Source organism: Rana temporaria, chromosome 2, assembly GCF_905171775.1.
Source record: "Rana temporaria chromosome 2, aRanTem1.1, whole genome shotgun sequence".
Classification (NCBI taxonomy): Eukaryota; Metazoa; Chordata; class Amphibia; order Anura; family Ranidae; genus Rana; species Rana temporaria.
The window spans coordinates 198,760,779-198,779,443 of NC_053490.1; the positions used below are offsets into that span (position 1 = coordinate 198,760,779).

Consider the following 18,665-nt stretch of genomic DNA (forward strand, 5'->3'; position numbering starts at 1 on the left):
ACAGAAGTCCGCGCGTAAACAATACGCGGGGCGTGTCCGTGTCGATGACGCGGCGATGACGCGGAGACGTGGGCGGGCCTGCCATTTAAAGGCTTCCACGCATGCGTCAAAGTCATTCGACGCATGCGAGGGACGGCGGGCGCCTGGACATGTACGGTAGGTCTGTACTGACGACCGTACATGTCCGAGCGGGCAGGATTCCAGCGGACGGTTTTAAAACACGTCCACGAATATTTGCCCGCTGGGAAAAGGCCCGGCGGGCAAATGTTTGCTGGAATTCGGCCCGCTCGCGCCTACACACGACCAAACATGTATGCTGAAACTGGTCCGCGGACCAGTTTCAGCATACATGTTTGGTCGTGTGTACGGGGCCTTAGTGGTTCACTTTTGCTAGATCTAACTTGTTGACTGTCTAATGAAGCATATGATAACAATTACTTGGGTATAATTTATATTGATACTATTAGAAGAGAATGATTTAAAGGAGTCCTTACTCTGAAAACTTTACATGAATACATGAGTATTAAGAGTAAATATTGCCCAGTTTATCATTTTTAGAAAATAACTTTTATTCAATAAGTACAGTCCATTATGACTCAGCCTGTCTCTTGCAAGTATGATATTACACTGATTACTGTGATATGCAGTCATTTTGAGTTTAGCTGGTTACTGGTCAAGCCTGTCAGGCTTGTAAATGGGGTGGGTTGTCTCTAGACACCATAGACTAAATGTGTGCTATCAGCTGAGTATGAGAGCTTACTGGAGGAATAATTGCATGATTAATGTAGAACTCCAAGTACAACTTCTTTGTGAACATGGGCAAGTTAGAAATCACTTCAAAATAAGAGGTTTTGTGTGTCTGCACCACAACAGGAAGTGAGGAAATTCCCTAAATGTGCACAACGATTCTCATAACAATTTAGAAACTTTCTCTCATTTTCTGTGGTTTCTGGGAGAGAAGGTGAAGGAAAGTCACTGCAAAGAAACAAACTCCGATAAAAATTTGAGAGCAATCTTAACCCTTTCCCTATCCTATCAGAGAAAATAAGGTCTGGTGTTTCACTCAAAAGTTTTACTGATGTTACTTATTGCTTTTTATTGTTATTTTAATAAACACTTTCTGCAGTGCTCTACTGATTGCAGAAATTGCAAAACCTAAAAAGATTAGCCAAATGTAGCAAACCGTAAATTAAAGATGTGTTGGTCTTGTCCACTAAAACTTAATCAAATCAGTCTTAGAAAAAAAAGTTATATGTTGCTGTGCTGAAAGTTATGTTCTAATGTGCTTGGCTATGTTTTTAGGAGTACCCTAAAATAACACTATAGTCTCTTCAGCGCCGAAGAGGTTATCCTGCATGCTACAGCTTCACCATCATATGTGTCTGACACTTCCTCTTTCATGTTGATTAAATGTGTGCGTCTCTGCAACCAGACCCAGCTTCACAAGCTTGCAAATTGTAACAATGTTGTTTTTCTGTTTTTACATTTTGTGTTTCCTTTCAATTGCCTGTTTAGGTAAGTCTTTACTGTAAAATGTTTGCGTGTTGTAACTACATTTGTAACATTCGTCATTGAATTCCTTGGTGCTACAAAAGAGACACATTTTAAAAATCATGTGTGGAATTAAAATGGCACAAGTTATTTTTTTCCCCCCGTTTTTGCAAAATTCCTTTTTTTTTTTTTTAACTTATGCCTAGTATTTTGGAAACTATTCACAAGTTGCAGTTGTCTACTGACTTCATAAGGTAATACAGGCACCATGTTTTTTATATGGATGTGTGTATTTATATATATATATTTTTTTTTATCATCTTGTGTCTTCATGTATTTCTAATATTAGATTATTTTTCACATGGAAGATAAATGCATCTCATAAAGCATATAAAAATGTTTTTACTTTCTGGGATACTATGTTTACCTTTTATTCTCTATCTTCTTGCTGTCAGGTTCACGCAAAGAATCGGCTCCCCAGGTTTTACTTCCAGAAGAGGAGAAAATAATTGTAGAGGAAACAAGAAGTAATGGCCAGACTTTTATAGAAGAAAAGTGAGTACAGCTGTGTTATAAACTATGGTTGTTTTCACATTGCAGTCATATACCTGTGCATTGAGTATGGCCCTGTCCTTGCAAGCAATGCATCTGATTTGAGCCATGGGGTGACTACATAGTTGCTAGAAACAGGCACACTTCCCCTTTTCTAGATACAAGAGTCTTCTTGAAAAGTTGCTTTTTCATATGACAGCAAATTTGCACTTTAACTGGCTCCTCTGATCCTTTCCTAGTATGTTTTCTTGTGTATTCTTGTAGATAACAGCTGTAGCCCTGAGAAATTAAACATTGGACACAAAATAATATAGAGTGACTTAATACAATGATGGAAAATGTACCGCTTTGCTGCATACTGGATCAATTTATTTGTCTTTAAACAGCAGTCATGTTTTTTTCACTGATGATTGCTAAAAGTGTGTATCCCTAGAAGTAACCATATTGGCTGTGATTGCAAGTTATTGGGAAGAGGATATGTTCTGACTGGGTAACATTGAGTATTTTATAATGTACTGATCTTCATATTTACCTATTTTCTGGGACGGTTTGTTTTGGAGATTTTGATCATTGATCATCATTACAACAGCACTGCAGTCTTTTTTATTTTTTTTTTTAAGGCCATAACCTTGGATTCCTGCAGTAGGATAATATGGGGCTTATACCTCTTGATAAAGTCGAACACCAGAGATCTTTTCACTTTTGAGTTCAGACCTTGCACATTCCAGGACATCAAGCTTATCTTATCCGCCATTTATATCTAGAGGAGATACATGCAGCATATCTGGGGGAACGGCCAGTAAACAATCAATTATCAGTTTATCTAACCTGCAGAGGTCAGAGCGGAGAACAGCAGCAGCACATAACAGTAACACACATTAACCCCTCCCTTCCCACCCTGCACACAACCCCAACTGTTTGAATCCCATAATAATAGTATACAATCGACCTCGGGGGGGGGTGGGCACAGGCCTTTAGAAAGAGAGCATCCACCGCATATCAGCATGTCTTGAAGGAGCCAGGAACCATCCAGACCCACAAAAGCTCTCACACAGTTCACCCTTTAGTGTCCAGAAATACAGTACCAAGAGCTAGGGCCCAAAAAAAAAATATAACCGACTGAACCTCAAAAACAAAGAAAAGGGCAAAGAACAGGGGGAGTTTCCCCTTTCCACTTCATGGTGTCTGCAAAACAGGAAGGAAAAAGTCCCCCAAGGATACGTTCCAGGGGATAGACGGTCAAACAATCCGAGGAGCAAAAAGGGAATCCCAAGAGAAAACGAAGGAAAAGTTTTCCAGATATGAACGTTGTAAGAGTTTTGTAGCAGACTTTGCCTCTGTCCACCGCCCTCAGTTTTGCTGGGTACAATATGTTATAAGCCTGTTGTAAGTCCCGGAGCCTCTTTTTCACCTGAACAAAACTGTCTTTGCTTCTGCGTAGCTGCAGAGAAGTCAGAATATATAGATGTGTGATTTCCATTATAGTGTAATTCTCCCATAGTTTGGGCTGCACGGAGGATGTTTTCACAATCTCTGAAGTACAGAATATGGGCTATCATCGGGCGTGGATGAAAGCCAGGAGGGGGAGGTTTTAGATGGGCTCATGTGTGCGCTCTCTATGGAGAACAAGCATGCAAACATAGTGTCTGCCATATTATCCTTAAGTCACAGTTCCAGGAAATCCTCAGGCTGCTTTTTCAGGAAAACCTACAAAGCGAATATTGTTCCTCCTCTGACGGTTTTCCATGTCTCCAAGCTTATCTGTGTGAGCATTCACCTTACAGTGTATATTCTGCACCTTATTCTCTAAAGGGTGGACTACATCTTCCAAGTCACTAATTCTCTGTTCAGCTTCAGTCGCCCTTTCTCTAATGGTCTACACATCATGCTTTAGAAACAACATTTCAGCCCTAATACCGTCAATATTTCAGTCAGTGTGGCCTGGCAGGTGCATATGGCCTCCATGATTTGTTTCAATGAGGGCTTCCCTTCCCCCTCTGCTGTCGCCGTTTCCCCCAGTTCTTTACTGGGTAGCCTGTCCAGGGAGAGTCCTCTTCCCAATCCCTTAGTTCTAGAGGGCAACTGGCTTACCTTGTCAGAGTGAGTGGGGGATCATTCTGCTGTGTGTTGCTTGGGCCTTGCTCGTCTGCCTCATGGCCGCCGCCTTCTAGAGATCCCCAGGCATAACGAGACTGGTGCTCCGCAGTGGATTCCATGGACGCTGGCCTGTATTTTACCATATCGCTGTGATCTGCCAGGTCCAGGGAGTATGGGGGTGTCGGTGCTGAACAGAATCGGTGTCCCTGACACTCAGGATAGTGGAAGGATTATTCGTCCTGGCCGGAGCTCTGCCTCAGCGCTGCTTACATGTCAGCCGTGAGCTCTGCCCCCCCCAGCACTACTGTCTTTAATTTGATATTTTTTTTTCTTTTTTACAATTTATACTTACATTTTTTTTAAAGGGCTCCAGCAAAGTTTAGGTGTCCTTGGACATTGCTTTAAATGTGTTGTCTATTGTTATTCTAATTGGCTTCATACACAGCCACATTTTTTATCCTAATCGTATAGTACAATACACAGGCTGGATATTCATAGGTTAAAAGCTGCAACCTTCACGTGACTGGACACTGGCAACGTTTTTGAACTCCCCCCCCCTTGGGTACTGCTTGGGCACTCACTTTTTCACTTGTATAGTTAGCCACAGGGTTGCTATATAGGTTGAGGGCCATAGTCCATTTCTACAGTTCCCAGACCCAAGCCTGGCGTTGCAAAAAAATAGCAACAAATTGATCTATAGCACTAAAGCATTTTCACCTCAGAATGGGAAAAAAAATTGAATGGAAGTTTTATGGACTAGCCTATTCAAAGTTTTGATCTGAACTTAATAGAGGTAGCATGGTTTCATCCAGAAAGTCTTTTGGGATAATATTATATTGTATGTGAAATCCTACTATTGAAATATTTGAAGAGTGTCGTTGCAATCATTGCAGCGAAAGGTAGCTCAACCAACAATGTGTACAACAATCCATTTTTTTTATTTGCCAAATACCATAGGTTTAGAAGAAAATGTGTTATTTGTCCTTTCTTAAAGCAGTAAAAACCCTACACCAAATTTTTTATATTGGAGCTTAACCACTTGACGACCGCCTCCTGCTACAGGGGGGATTGACTGTGCAGAATCACGTAAATATACATGATTTGCATTTCCGGGTAGGGGGGGTCACCGCTATTACTAGTATATAAAAAATATTCCTGTGTGTGTATATATGTGTGTGTGTGTGTGTGTATGTATGTGTGTGTGTGTGTGTGTGTGTGTGTGTGTATATGTATACATGCATACCATCGTTTTGTAGACGCTATAACTTTCACGCACACCAATCTATATGCCCTAATTGGGATATTTTTTTTTATCAAAGATATGTAGCAGACTACATTTTGGCATAAATTTGATGCCCTGGTTAACCTATTGGTTTGTTCTTTGTGGACCTGTTGACCTTTTGTTTGTTGTTGCCCTCCCTTCAGTTGGACTGCTTTTAAAGTGGTTGTAAAGAACTGACTATTCCTATGCATGTTAAATGTCTACTACGAATATTATACTTTCTTTATCGTACATCACGGGACACAGAGCGGCATATTCATTACTATATGGGTTATATGGAGTACCTTCAGGTGATGGACACTGGCAATCTCAAAAACAGGAAGTGCCCCTCCCTATATAACCCCCTCCCATAGGAGGAGTACCTCAGTTTTTACGCCAGTGTCTTAGGTGTTGGTCATGGTTTAGCTTGCCTCCACATCCTTGGGATTAAGGTGGGCTAACCGGTTCTGTCCAAAGGCCTCAGTGCTAAAGTGGTCAGTAACCGGACCCCAAACCATTGGGGTATAGCCCATAATGCTTTCTGTCACAGAGAGCTGGACTCTGGGCCCAGAACTTAGAAACCTTTGGGGGCCTAATGTTTCTGTTGCCAGGGTGCTATATGGGCCCAGGACAGTGGATCCTTCATAGGAACCCAGGGCCTGAAGGTCTAGACGCCCCACGGAGATGGGGGAAGATTGGACCTCTTGCTGTGCAAAGTCCTGCGGCATGGAGCAGGTAAGTGAAGGGGAAACTTGCGGAACTTGGTTCGCAGCAGGTTTTTTCTGGGGGAAGGTCACAGTGGGACATGCCTATGGTTTATGCGCTGCATCTGGCAAGGTGAGTCACATATCTTAGGATAGGATGGCTCTGTATGTATATATTCCCCATAATCGTGACCTCCCTGGTAGTATTGCAACTGGTGCTAGAAAGCATTGAAAAAGGGCCTGTGTGTATAGTGACAATTCTCTCTAAGAGAAGCCCCTGGGAATCTACTGAGGTTTCTTATGTAAAAGGGAGTGAATGCTCCTACCTGCAAGCCTGCTCAGAGAGGTCCAGGCGGTTGCTGCAGGAAAAAATGCCGCTCTGTGGATCCTGGCCTGGACGGCAGGATCAGCCTCTGACCTCCTCGTGTGGTCCCCCCCCCCCTCCGCGGGCGCGCGCGCGCGTCCCCGTGATATGGGCGCAATTTCGCGCCGTTTTCTGACAGGGGAAGGGCGGGCCTGTAGGTAAAAGGAAGGGGCGGCCCTTCCAAAAAGTTCCCAGCTCAGTGAAGTGTTGGAACTGAGAGAGGAAGGACCAGAGCGGCAGAGTGGGGCGCCGAGGACACACAGTGGCCAAAGAAGAGTATTACAGTCTTCAAAAAGACTGTCTTTTACCCTAGAGATAGGGTTTCTTTTTCAGCAGTTTTTTTTTGGCAAATACTACTAAAGGGGGACAGAATGGTTTTTCTTTCTTTGGTTTAAAAAACAAAAACAAAAAAAACAAATTAATAAGGAAGGCATTTTTTCCCCCAGAAAGGCCTTTGGGCAACGACTATTTATTTTCCCAAACACCGTTAAGTAGCGGGCGTACCTCGGTATTGTACTATGGCATCTGGTTCAGAGGGTACAAGAGGTGGGGATTCCCCCAGAGGGTCTGAGGTCTCGGACAAGGTCATACCGCTACTTTCCCCAGAGGGAGCCTTGGTGGGACCATCGAGATCTGGGGCTGGAGCTGGCACGGGTCAGTCCAACCCTAGGGTGGTCACGGACGAGGTACTGTCCACCTCTCTAAGGGAGATGGAAAAAAGAATGGAAAAAATGATAGCCAAGGCTATGCGGGGCAAAAAACGGAATAGATCTCCGTCGCCCGAGCGTGAACCCTCAGATGAGGAGGTCCCTTACGCAGGGGAATTGGAAGACCTCTTGGACAAGGACCAAGTAGGTTCAGGGATCGAGGATCCGGGTACGGAGGAGTCTGGCGCAGCCTCCCAAAGGGAGAGCTGGTGGGTTCAAGTTTTAACAGACTTGGTCCATAGGACGTTCAACTTGCCAGTACCAGATCTCCAAGTATCAACGGTCTCAGCTTTGGGCTCACTAAGAGCGCCTCAAACCAATGCGGTTTTTCCGATCCATCCTCTACTAGAGGAAGTTATGTTCCAAGATTGGGCCAAGCCAGATAGAATCTTTGTACCACCAAAAAGATTCTCTGCCTTATATCCTATGGAAGAGAAATTTTCCAAGAGATGGGCAGCCCCGGCTGTAGACGCGGCCATCTCATGTGTTAACAAATCTTTAACATGCCCTGTAGAAAACATACAGGTGTTCAAGGATCCGGTTGATAAACGCTTGGAAACGCTACTTAAAACCACCTTCACTACTGCAAGGGCAGTAGTGCAGCCAGCTGTGGCTGCAATTGGGGTTGCACAAGCATTATCGGATCAAGCTATGCAGATGCTTAAACTTATTCCTGCCCAGCAGGCAGAAGAATTTTCGGACGTCCCTAGGGCCATACGCTTTACGGTAGATGCGATTAAGGATTCTATCCAGCAAGCGTCACGTTTATCGTTATCCCTTATCCATATGAGAAGACTCTTATGGTTAAAGAGCTGGGAGGCAGAGCCCCCATGCAAGAAGCTCCTGGTAGGGTTCCCCTTCCATGGAGGACGACTCTTCGGAGAAGACCTGGACAAATAAATCCAGACCATTTCAAGCGGAAAAAGTACTCTTTTGCCCACCAAGAAGAAGTTTCGGGGGCCTGCGTTTAAACGACAGTACTCCCCTGGGCAGGGGCCTTCCAATACCAAACAGTATCGACGGCCTCCTGCAAGATCAAATTTTAACAAGTCGCAGGGACAGGCCGTCGCAGGCAAGAAGCAGTGGTTTCGCAAGCCAGCAAAGCCAGCCCCCAAGCCGGCCTTATGAAGGGGCGCCCCCACCCTCGAAGGTGGGGGGAAGACTGCGTCTCTTTGCAGAGGTTTGGGAGGCCAGCATTCCCGACAGATGGGTACGGTCCTCCGTGGCTACAGGCTACAAACTAGACTTCCTAAAGTTTCCTCCTCCTCATTTTCAGGAGTCAAGAGTACCAAACGATCCGAAGAAGGGAGCCGCATTAATAGCGGCATTGAATCATCTACTCTCTCAGGAGGTAATAGTAGAGGTACCAGTCCAAGAACAGGGGCTAGGTTTCTACTCCAACCTATTCATCATCCCAAAGCCCAACGGCGATGTCAGGCCAATTTTGGACTTAAAAATGGTGAATGCATACCTAAAGGTCCGCTCATTTCGGATGGAATCCGTGCGGTCAGCAGTTGCCGCACTTCAGAAGGACGGTTTTATGGCATCCATAGACATAAAGGATGCTTACCTTCATGTTCCAGTTTACCAGCCACATCAAAGATTTCTACGCTTCTCGGTGGCTCTACGTCATTTCCAATTCATGGCGCTTCCCTTCGGGTTGGCTACGGCCCCCCGGGTGTTTACGAAGGTCCTAGCTCCAATCCTAGCCAATCTAAGGATCCAAGGGGTCACGATCCTAGCATACCTGGACGACCTCCTAGTCATAGATCACTCGTCTCCTGGCTTGGAACGAGCAGTGGCCCTCACAGTTCAGTACCTCGAGAGGTTCGGCTGGGTCCTAAATCGAGAAAAATCAGCATTCCAGCCCACAAGGCAGTTGGAATATCTCGGCATGAGATTAGACACAGAACAACAGAGGGTGTTTCTGCCTCTGATAAAAGTCAAAGCCATCAAGGAATTAATCCTACTGGTTCTAAGCAAGAAGGAACCAACTGTTCGCCTATGTATGCGGTTACTAGGCAAGATGGTGGCCACATTCGAGGCGGTACCGTACGCCCAGAGCCACACTCGCATCCTGCAGGCAGCCATCCTGTCAGCATGGAGCAGGAGGCCACAGGCCTTAGATATCCCTTTGCCGCTCTCATCAAGAGTCCGACAAAGTCTGTGTTGGTGGTTAGACCCTCAGAATCTACTGAAGGGGAAGTCTTTCAGCCCAGTGGCTTGGAAGATAGTAACCACAGACGCCAGCCTGACAGGCTGGGGAGCAATTTTGGATGGTTGCACTCGCCAAGGCACTTGGGCAAAGCCAGAGAAGCAGTTGCCCATCAACATTTTGGAGCTCAGAGCTGCTCGACTAGCCCTCAGGGCTTGGACGTCCAAGTTGCAGGGGTTCCCGGTAAGAATTCAATCGGACAATGCCACGGCAGTGGCATACATAAATCACCAAGGGGGAACCTAGGGTCAAGCCGCTCAGAGAGAGGTGAGCTTGATTCTCCTATGGGCAGAAGCTCATGTGCCCTGCATATCGGCAATATTCATTCCAGGAGTGGACAACCTTCAGGCGGACTTTTTAAGTCGCCAGACTCTGTTGCCGGGGGAATGGTCTCTACATCCACAGGTCTTTCAGACACTCTGCCAGAGATGGGGAGTGCCGGACGTGGACGTCATGGCATCAAGACTCAACAAGAAGCTAGACAGGTTCATATCCCGCTCAAGGGATCCGATGGCCTGCGGAACCGATGCGCTGGTTTGCCCTTGGCATCAGTTCAAACTTCTTTATGCTTTTCCCCCGCTCCAGTTACTACCCCGCCTGCTGCGCAGGATCAGGGTGGAGCACATACCAGTCATCCTGGTAGCTCCAGCATGGCCCAGAAGGGCATGGTATTCACTAATCCTAAAGATGGTAGTGGGAGACCCTTGGACTCTTCCTCTACGGCCAAACCTGCTATCGCAAGGTCCGATTCTCCACCCTGCCTTACGGCATCTAAATTTGACGGCCTGGAAGCTGAATCCCTGATTCTCAGGGGTAGAGGTCTGTCTCAGAAGGTAATCTCTACCCTAATCAGAGCCAGGAAACCGGTCTCTAGGGTGATTTATTACAGGGTCTGGAAGGCCTATGTAGGCTGGTGTGAGTCCAAGCTATGGCTTTCTCGTAAGTTTACCATCGATAGAGTATTGAGTTTTCTCCAGCTAGGAGTGGATAAAGGACTGGCATTAAGCACTATCAAGGGACAGATTTCAGCTTTGTCAGTGTGGTTTCAGCGGCCGCTGGCCACCCACTCGCTGGTTAAGACCTTCATGCAGGGGGTCTTGCGTATTAATCCTCCAGTTAAATCCCCGCTTTGTCCGTGGGATTTAAATCTGGTTCTGTCAAGTTTACAGAAACAACCTTTTGAGCCGTTGGCTGAAATTCCTTTGGTTTTACTGACAAGGAAGTTAGTATTTTTGGTCGCCATAGTTTCCGCCAGAAGAGTATCGGAACTGGCAGCCTTATCCTGTAAGGAACCATATCTTATTTTGCATAAGGACAGGGTCGTTCTCCGCCCTCATCCTTCCTTCCTACCAAAGGTTATATCCAGTTTTCATCTAAACCAGGATTTGGTATTACCATCCTTCTTTCCTAAACCTACTTCCAGAAAGGAAGGGTTGCTGCATACCTTGGATATTGTCAGGGCCATGAAGGCCTATCTTAAAGCTACAGAGAAGATCCGGAAAACAGATGTGTTGTTCATTTTACCGGATGGGCCCAAGAAGGGGCAGGCAGCTGCAAAATCCACCATCTCGAGGTGGATTAAACAGTTAATCACTCAGGCCTACGGCTTGAAAGGGTTGCCTCCTCCGTTATCATTAAAGGCTCATTCTACTAGGGCCATGGGCGCCTCCTGGGCAGCACACCACCAGATCTCTATCGCTCTAGTTTGCAAGGCAGCAACCTGGTCTTCTGTCCACACGTTTACCAAATTCTACCAGTTGGACGTAAGAAGGAATACTGATACAGCCTTTGGGCAGGCAGTGCTGCAGGCTGCAGTTTGAGACCCTCGGATTCCGGGGGCTGCCTTTTGAGTTAAATTTAAAATTTAAAATTATTTTTTCTCAACTAAGTTGGATTTATTATGATTTGAGTATATCTCTAAATTAAATCCTTTTGTCTTGGGAAGATGTTCTCCCTCCCCTCATTGTAAGCATTGCTTTGGGACATCCCATATAGTAATGAATATGCCGCTCTGTGTCCCGTGATGTACGATAAAGAAAAAGAGATTTTTAATACAGCTTACCTGTAAAATCTTTTTCTTGGAGTACATCACGGGACACAGAGCTCCCACCCCTCTTTTGGGGACCATTTTGGGAGGCATACTGCTTGCTACAAAACTGAGGTACTCCTCCTATGGGAGGGGGTTATATAGGGAGGGGCACTTCCTGTTTTTGAGATTGCCAGTGTCCATCACCTGAAGGTACTCCATATAACCCATATAGTAATGAATATGCCGCTCTGTGTCCCGTGATGTACTCCAAGAAAAAGATTTTACAGGTAAGCTGTATTAAAAATCTCTTTTCTTTGCTAAGAAGACTATCCTTCTGTCATGGAAAGGAGCAACTTGCCCTACTTTAACCACTTGCCGCCAGTTGATAAACGACAGTCTATCCTTTTATACAAGCTCACGTTTCAACTTAACAAAAAAGCCCCGTCTCTTTGACAAGTGGATGTCCAGCCCTCTTGCCCTGACAACGTTCGACTTCGAAACTTAGAATGGGTCCCTTTATTTGATCTTTGACACTGTTGGCATTATAATGCAATTCAGATTTTTCTGAATTTCCCACCGCTATATGTAATGAAGTCTCATGTACAACGCCATTCTCTGTGCCATTAATGATCTCTATTGGGACAGGGGAGGCACGGCTAGGCTGTACTGTACTTGGGTTGCTACTGTTGTTTTTTTTTTTTTTTTTACTTTTTTCTTTTCTTGTGCAAAAAAATAAATAAATTAAATATACCTCATAAAAAAGGGGTTGTAAAGGCACAAGTTTTTTTTACCTTCATGCATTTTATGCATGAAGGTAAAAAAAATGTGTGCAGCAGCCCCCCTAATACTTACCTGAGACCCCTCTCGATCTAGCAATGTCCATGAGAGCTTTGCCTCTCAAGGGACTCGCACTACTGACTGACTTTTGGCAACAGCGGGAGCCATTGGCTCCCACTGCTGTCAATCACAGCCTAGGAGTCAATCAGGAGATGGAGGGGGCCGTGCAGAACCATGGCTTTGTCTGTGAATAGACACACAGAGCCATGGGTCGGGAGCGCGCCTGCTTGGTTCCCCCAGAGCAAGTCGGTTACTCTGGAGGCATTTGACAGCAGGGAGGAGCCAGGAGCACCAACATGGGACTCGAGAAGAGGAGGATCTGGGCTGCTCTGTGCAAAACCACTGCACAGAGCAGACACGTATAACATGTTTTAAATGAAAAAAAACAAGGTCTTAATATCACTTTAGGGCATCCCATTGGTTCAAGAATACTACTTTCTGTGTCCTGTAATGTACAATTAAGAAAATTGTATTTGTCTTACCTGTAAAATCCTTGGTCGTACAGGACACTGGTAAAGTTTTCATAAAGTTTTTGCAAAACTTTTGAGGATGCCCCCTGGTCACCTCCCAATTACCCTACCCCATACTATGAGTCATCAGTTTTTTTTACTAGTGTCCTAAGGTGATGGACCTCACAGCCGACATCATTCCCAGAGTTTCTTCTGGGTTCATGTGCTCCGGCGCTGGGATTGGTCGGAGCCGCAATAACGTCACTCCTGCGCATGCGCACGGGAACCACAGTTTACGACAAGGGGCTCAGAAGGAACGATACTCGTGGACATTCCTTCAGAGCGCATGCGCCAGTGATGCCCCTGGCTACATGCAATGTGAATATATTCTATTCTTTACATGTTTTGGAGATATTTACACTACCTATAGGTAAGCCTTATTATAGGCTTACCTATAGGTAAACGTCTGCAGAGGAAGTTTACTTTCTCTTTTAAGCCCTATTCACGCTTGCGCCTTCTGTGGACGCACTATAAAAAACACAATACAAACGCATATTGCGCTTGAAGTGACATTAATTCTTAATGACACCCCAAACGCGACTAAGAGACATGCTTGGAGTGCTAAGCTCACAGCCCTAAAAGGTTCGGTAGCTCTTTGGCACATTTGTCACCCATAGGACAGCCCATTAAAGGGAAAGTGCATGGCGCTAAATTTTTTTATAAATAAACGCAGGTGGGAACACGTGTTCCCTCTAAACTTAGTGTGAATTGGGCATTGGAGTACTTCCTCCCACCCTTTCACCAGGAGGACTTTGCTATGGGACAGTCTACATCTGCATTGGTGCGTACACCTTCCAGACTCAATTACCCTTTATTTCTCACCCTACTCTGTCAGTACCCTACACGGAATACGATCACCTGTGGCTATGGTGGAGACCAGGCAAAAGTGAGCCACAACAAAACCTCAGGGGATTAGTTGCTTTGCAGATGGTCCACACAACACTCAACCTCGGCGTAGAGATGCTTTCCTTGCATCAGAACAAGAACTGGTATTACCACTGGTCGTCCAACTCCAAGTTCTATTTTAGACATGCAACAAGGAGTGTATCTGACAAAAGCAGAATTCTCTCCATCTGTCACAATCCCTAGAACAGCTAATGGCCTTAAAGGGGTTGTAAAGGTAAATAGCTTTCTTTTACCTTAGTGCAGTCCTCCTTCACTTACCTCATCCTTCGATTTTGCTTTTAAATGTCCTTATTTCTTCTGAGAAATCCTCACTTCCTGTTCTTCGGTCTGTTACTACACACAGTAATGCAAGGCTTTCTCACTGGTGAGGAGAAAGCCTCTTGAGGGGGGAGGGGGCGAGCAGGCATGTCAGGACACTCTACTTTGCAGATAGAGAAAGGAGCTGTGGGCGTCCTGACACTCCTGCTCGCCCCCTCCCCCTCAAGAGGCTTTCTCCACACCAGAGAGAAAGCCTTGCATTACTGTGTGTAGTTACAGACATAAGAACAGGAAGTGAGGATTTCTCAGAAGAAATAAGAACATTAAAAAGCAAAATCGAAGTATGAGGGAAGTGAAAGGAGGACTGCACTAAGGTAAAGGAAGCTATTTAGGGGGACAAAATTACCTTTACAACCCCTTTTAGTATTTTTTTTTGTTCTTGCTGCAGTTTCAGTATGATAAAATGCAGAAAACTGCACTAGGACAATGAATAACCAACATGTTCCTGTTTTTCAGGACTTTGCTTTAACAGAGAAATTACAACAATTACATTCTGCTCTTTTGTCTGAATGCCCTAGATGTGATGAGACAAATTTCCAAAATGGCTCTAATGTTCAGTCACATGCGCATATTCTTGTGGCTCAAAGCCAGGCTAGCTAAAGTTACTTGTAGAAAGCACCTCACTCATATGCCCCTTTTTAAGGCAGATTTTTTTTGAGAGGCACTTGATCAGTTAATAAATCATCTCACAGGAAGAAAGGAAGTAAATCCACAGTGTAAGATTTCAAAAACGTTTTCTCAGGAGGCATTACTTTCTCAAATCGCAGAGCACCTTATCACCCTACTCAGACTACAAATAATAAAAGTTCAGCCCTTTCTTTCAGTCCAAGACGTAGGCCATAAAGCCCACAAAGTCTTTCCCAAAGTCCTCTTTCCAATGAAAAGGCGCTCTCAGAAAGCACGGTTACAGTTTTACCTCTTTCTGGCACAGGGACATTACAGACCTGTAGGTTCAATTGTTGGTTTCAATAGCGGTACAAAGCAGTTGGCCCAGTACCCCCACAAGACCAGTTCAGAGGTTTCTACGAAAAGGTCAGCCTATTCTGGATTTAAAATCCCTCAACAATTTCCTTCAGTTCCCTTGCCTGGCCTATTCTTTGCTCTGAGTGTTCACAAAGGTTTTAGCACCACTACTTGCCCTGCTTAGAACTCAGGGCACCCAAGTCACAGGCTACCCAGACAACCTTTTTCAAAGGACTCCTTGCATCTATGGGAAAATGTCCACAGGACAAAACCTGATATCCAAGAGTTATCCCACATTAGGATTCTCCATGAGAGTTCTAAGCCTGATGATGACCTCCTTGTAAGCAGTTCCATTTACCCAAATACATTGCAACAAACAGGCTTCCTCTCTTAGTTACATAGTTAGGTTGAAAAAAGACACAAGTCCATCCAGTTCAACCACAAAAAAATAAAAAACATAGTACAATCCCATACACCCAACTCCATACCCACAGTTGATCCAGATGAAGGCAAAAAAAACAGCAGAGCATGATCCAATTTGCTACAGCAGGGGAAAAAAATTCCTTCCTGATCCCCGAGAGGCAATCAGATTTATCCTGGATCAACTTTACCTACAAATCTTAGTACTCAGTTATATTATGTACATTTAGGAAAATATCCAGGCCTTTCTTAAAGCAATCTACTGAGCTGGCCAGAACCACCTCTGGAGGGGGTCTGTTGATTTTACGAATGCTCCCGTCTTGCCAAGCAAGGAACTCCCTATTTTGACTTGCCTGTAAATTTCATTTCTTGGATTGCAGTACAAAATACAGGCCACCTTCCTTTCCATTTCTTAGTTATTCTACATGGTATGGGGTAGGGTTATATGGATTTCTCCCAGAGGGCATGTCCTTGAAAGTTTTTGCCAGTGTCCAGTCACCTTAATGGGCCAGCCTATATACAGTGTCTGTGAATATTTTGCCTGTGTCCTGCACTGTAACCCAAGATATGGAATTTTACAAGCAAGTCACTTGCATCTTTGCCTGCTTCTAAATTGAGGCATGCTGGGAGGAGGAGGGTTTATATTGTGCAGACCTTACAGCTTTGCTTTGCCTGAATTGAATTCTCCTGAAAGTGGCAATAGAACCCAGTGGTGGTTCTAGAATATTTCACTCTGTGTCCTGTAATGTACTCCTAGAAAACGTATTCCAAAGGCAAAAATCATGTTTTATGCAAGATTTTGGTTCTGACAGAGCTCATTAGAAATTTCCACCATTATAAAAAATGGTTAATTTGTATATTTAACGCTTTCAAAGATTTTGACATTACTGTACAATGTGTGCTTTTTCTTCAAGGAGTCTTGTCGACACAGTGTATGCATTAAAAGATGAAGTTCAGGAGCTAAAACAGGTCTGTATGCTTTAATACATTCTAATACATTAGTAATTACACTTAACAAATTAGGGTATTTACCTTGATAAATAACCTGCATCCCTATTATTAGTACATCTAGTGTGGTAGCAGGTTTTCTGTTAAGAGAATACCTGTGATGAGAGAATTATTTAAGAATGGTCTTCCCGTGAAAATGCTGATCCTCTGGCTTTAGTACTTTGACCTACTGTCCCTAACTAAGTATGCAGCAATTAGATGAAACCCTTGAAATGTTTGTTTTGGATCATTGACACTCAGATTCTGAAGCCAGAAGATTGGATTGGCAGGCAGGCAGGCAATTTTTCATGAGGTCAACAGTGGCAACCTGGATATTTCAAAGGACATTTTACTTTAAAGTTGCACAAAAGCATATTGGCCATATCCTTCCTACCCGATCATATATAAGCATGATGTTGGTACTTTAATGAACACTAGTTAGTTTGGTCCTGCAAAGTCAGTGTTTTAAAACGTTTTCACTTTCCCCCTTGCTCTTCATCTCTCACTCACTTTCTATTCTAATCTTAATTCAGTTGTTTTGGAATCTTCACCCAATCCCTTCTTAATATAGAGCTCTCTCAACTGTGTTTTATTGCCATCTGTGTCCCGTTAAGGAGATTCATTCTCTTAAATAGTCATGATCACCAATGTCACGGGGAATGAAAGTGAAGGAAAATCTAAAATTTTAAGTTGCCATCACAACAGGAATAGAGGGTAAAATATTTCTAAGTGGACATTGGTTTCCAAGAGAGTTGCAGAAGAGGGGGCTTCTCTCATCATGAATATGCCCTGCTCTATCCAAGATCGAAAGAAAAAGTTTTGGCTTTAGTTATACTTTCAGCTGACAGCACACATTTCTTTTAGATTTAGTTCAACAATGTAGTTTGAGGACCCATCTTAAAAACCCAATTAATTTGTATCTAATATGGCAAGCTCTTGCACTATATTGTTGGTAAATTTAAAGGACTTTGTACAATCAAATTGCAACAAGTTTGGTTAGGTTATGATGTATGTTTCTGAGTTGCATACAACCCTTGGTGTAAGGTAAAAAATAAACCTATTTAGAGCCAATTTTTAAGTTTGTAAACTGACTCCTTAATATAATCAACAGGACAGCAAAAAGATGAAGAAGTCTTTAGAGGAAGAACAGCGAGCTAGAAAGGATCTTGAAAAGCTCATCAGAAAAGTCCTAAAGAATATGAATGACCCCTCATGGGATGAAACCAATTTGTAATGCAGCACTCGTGTCTTTCTTATTCCATACCAGGGATCAAAAATATTTGGACTTTTGTTACATGTGTGTCCATGTGAAAACAGAAACACTGCAGTTTAAGATGTAACTGGATTGTAATATGACTATGTTGTACTGTACAGAATGCTTTATCTAACTTTCTTCAGATACTCCTTTCAGCAGTTGCAAAGGGTGAAGTTGGTAAACGTTGAATAGCACCAAATCCAAACTATCAACTTTACGTGTTGATTACCTCATTTTGCAGAAAGAGCAGTTGCTAAGAGTCAGACTTTTTTTTTTTTCTTTTTTTTTAAGTACTGCTGTTTTTAAACTGGTAGAGACCTGTAATGCTCCCTTTTATGTATATAATGTTTTGAATTCATATGTAAAAGGCACTAAATCATCTTTTTACTTTGTTTTTTTTTGTTAGTTTTGCATAACAGTCAGGTGTAAATATTTCCAAAACAAGTCTACCTTTAAAAAAAGAGAAAAAAATACCACATTGACATGAGATAAACAGGCAAAGTCTCGTAGTACATGTTCGCATAGTCAGGCCATGTATTTAATTTATTTGCCTTATTTATGTTATATGTCAAAAACATATGTTTTTAAAACAGTCAAAGCAAGGGAGGCTAAATCTTCTTGTCACTAACAACTTATGATTTGTGTTTATACAAATATATATAAATATATTTATTATGTTTACCTTTAATGTGTTTGGGGGGCATATAAAATTGTATATATCTACATGTATTTTTGTTCCAGTTTATATCATTACTGCTCAACCTAATGGAAAGTATACATATTTGCTACTTGAGTTTTTCACCTGCATCCAATTAAATATGAAATATAATCTGATTTTTAGTTGGGCTGAATTCTCCCTTTTGTAATGTGCTATAGTTGAGGTTATTGAAATATTCCTAAATCATCCAAAGTAGTGTCTGAACAATATTAAGCATTTGTCACCAGTCCCTACCAGTTAAATGATAAAACCTCAGGAACCAATAGTGCATGTTTCCCCTGCACATCCAGGTAATAAGTAGCTTTCCCGAAGACTACATGCACTATTTAACT

At 43.4% G+C, this 18,665-nt stretch overlaps 1 protein-coding gene across 2 annotated transcripts in view; it reads left to right on the forward strand.

Moving 5' to 3' along the window:
• Positions 1-18,449, forward strand: part of ARHGEF7 (Rho guanine nucleotide exchange factor 7) — a 176,444-nt gene extending 157,995 nt beyond the window's left edge. For both annotated transcript variants that reach the window (XM_040336224.1, XM_040336225.1), the window contains 3 exons: positions 1,947-2,046; positions 16,288-16,342; positions 17,472-18,449. In XM_040336224.1, coding sequence (XP_040192158.1) covers positions 1,947-2,046; positions 16,288-16,342; positions 17,472-17,594 — 278 coding nt within the window. In that variant the 3' untranslated portion in view covers positions 17,595-18,449. The remainder of the gene's footprint in view (positions 1-1,946; positions 2,047-16,287; positions 16,343-17,471) is intronic.
• The last annotated feature ends 216 nt before the right edge of the window (positions 18,450-18,665 follow it).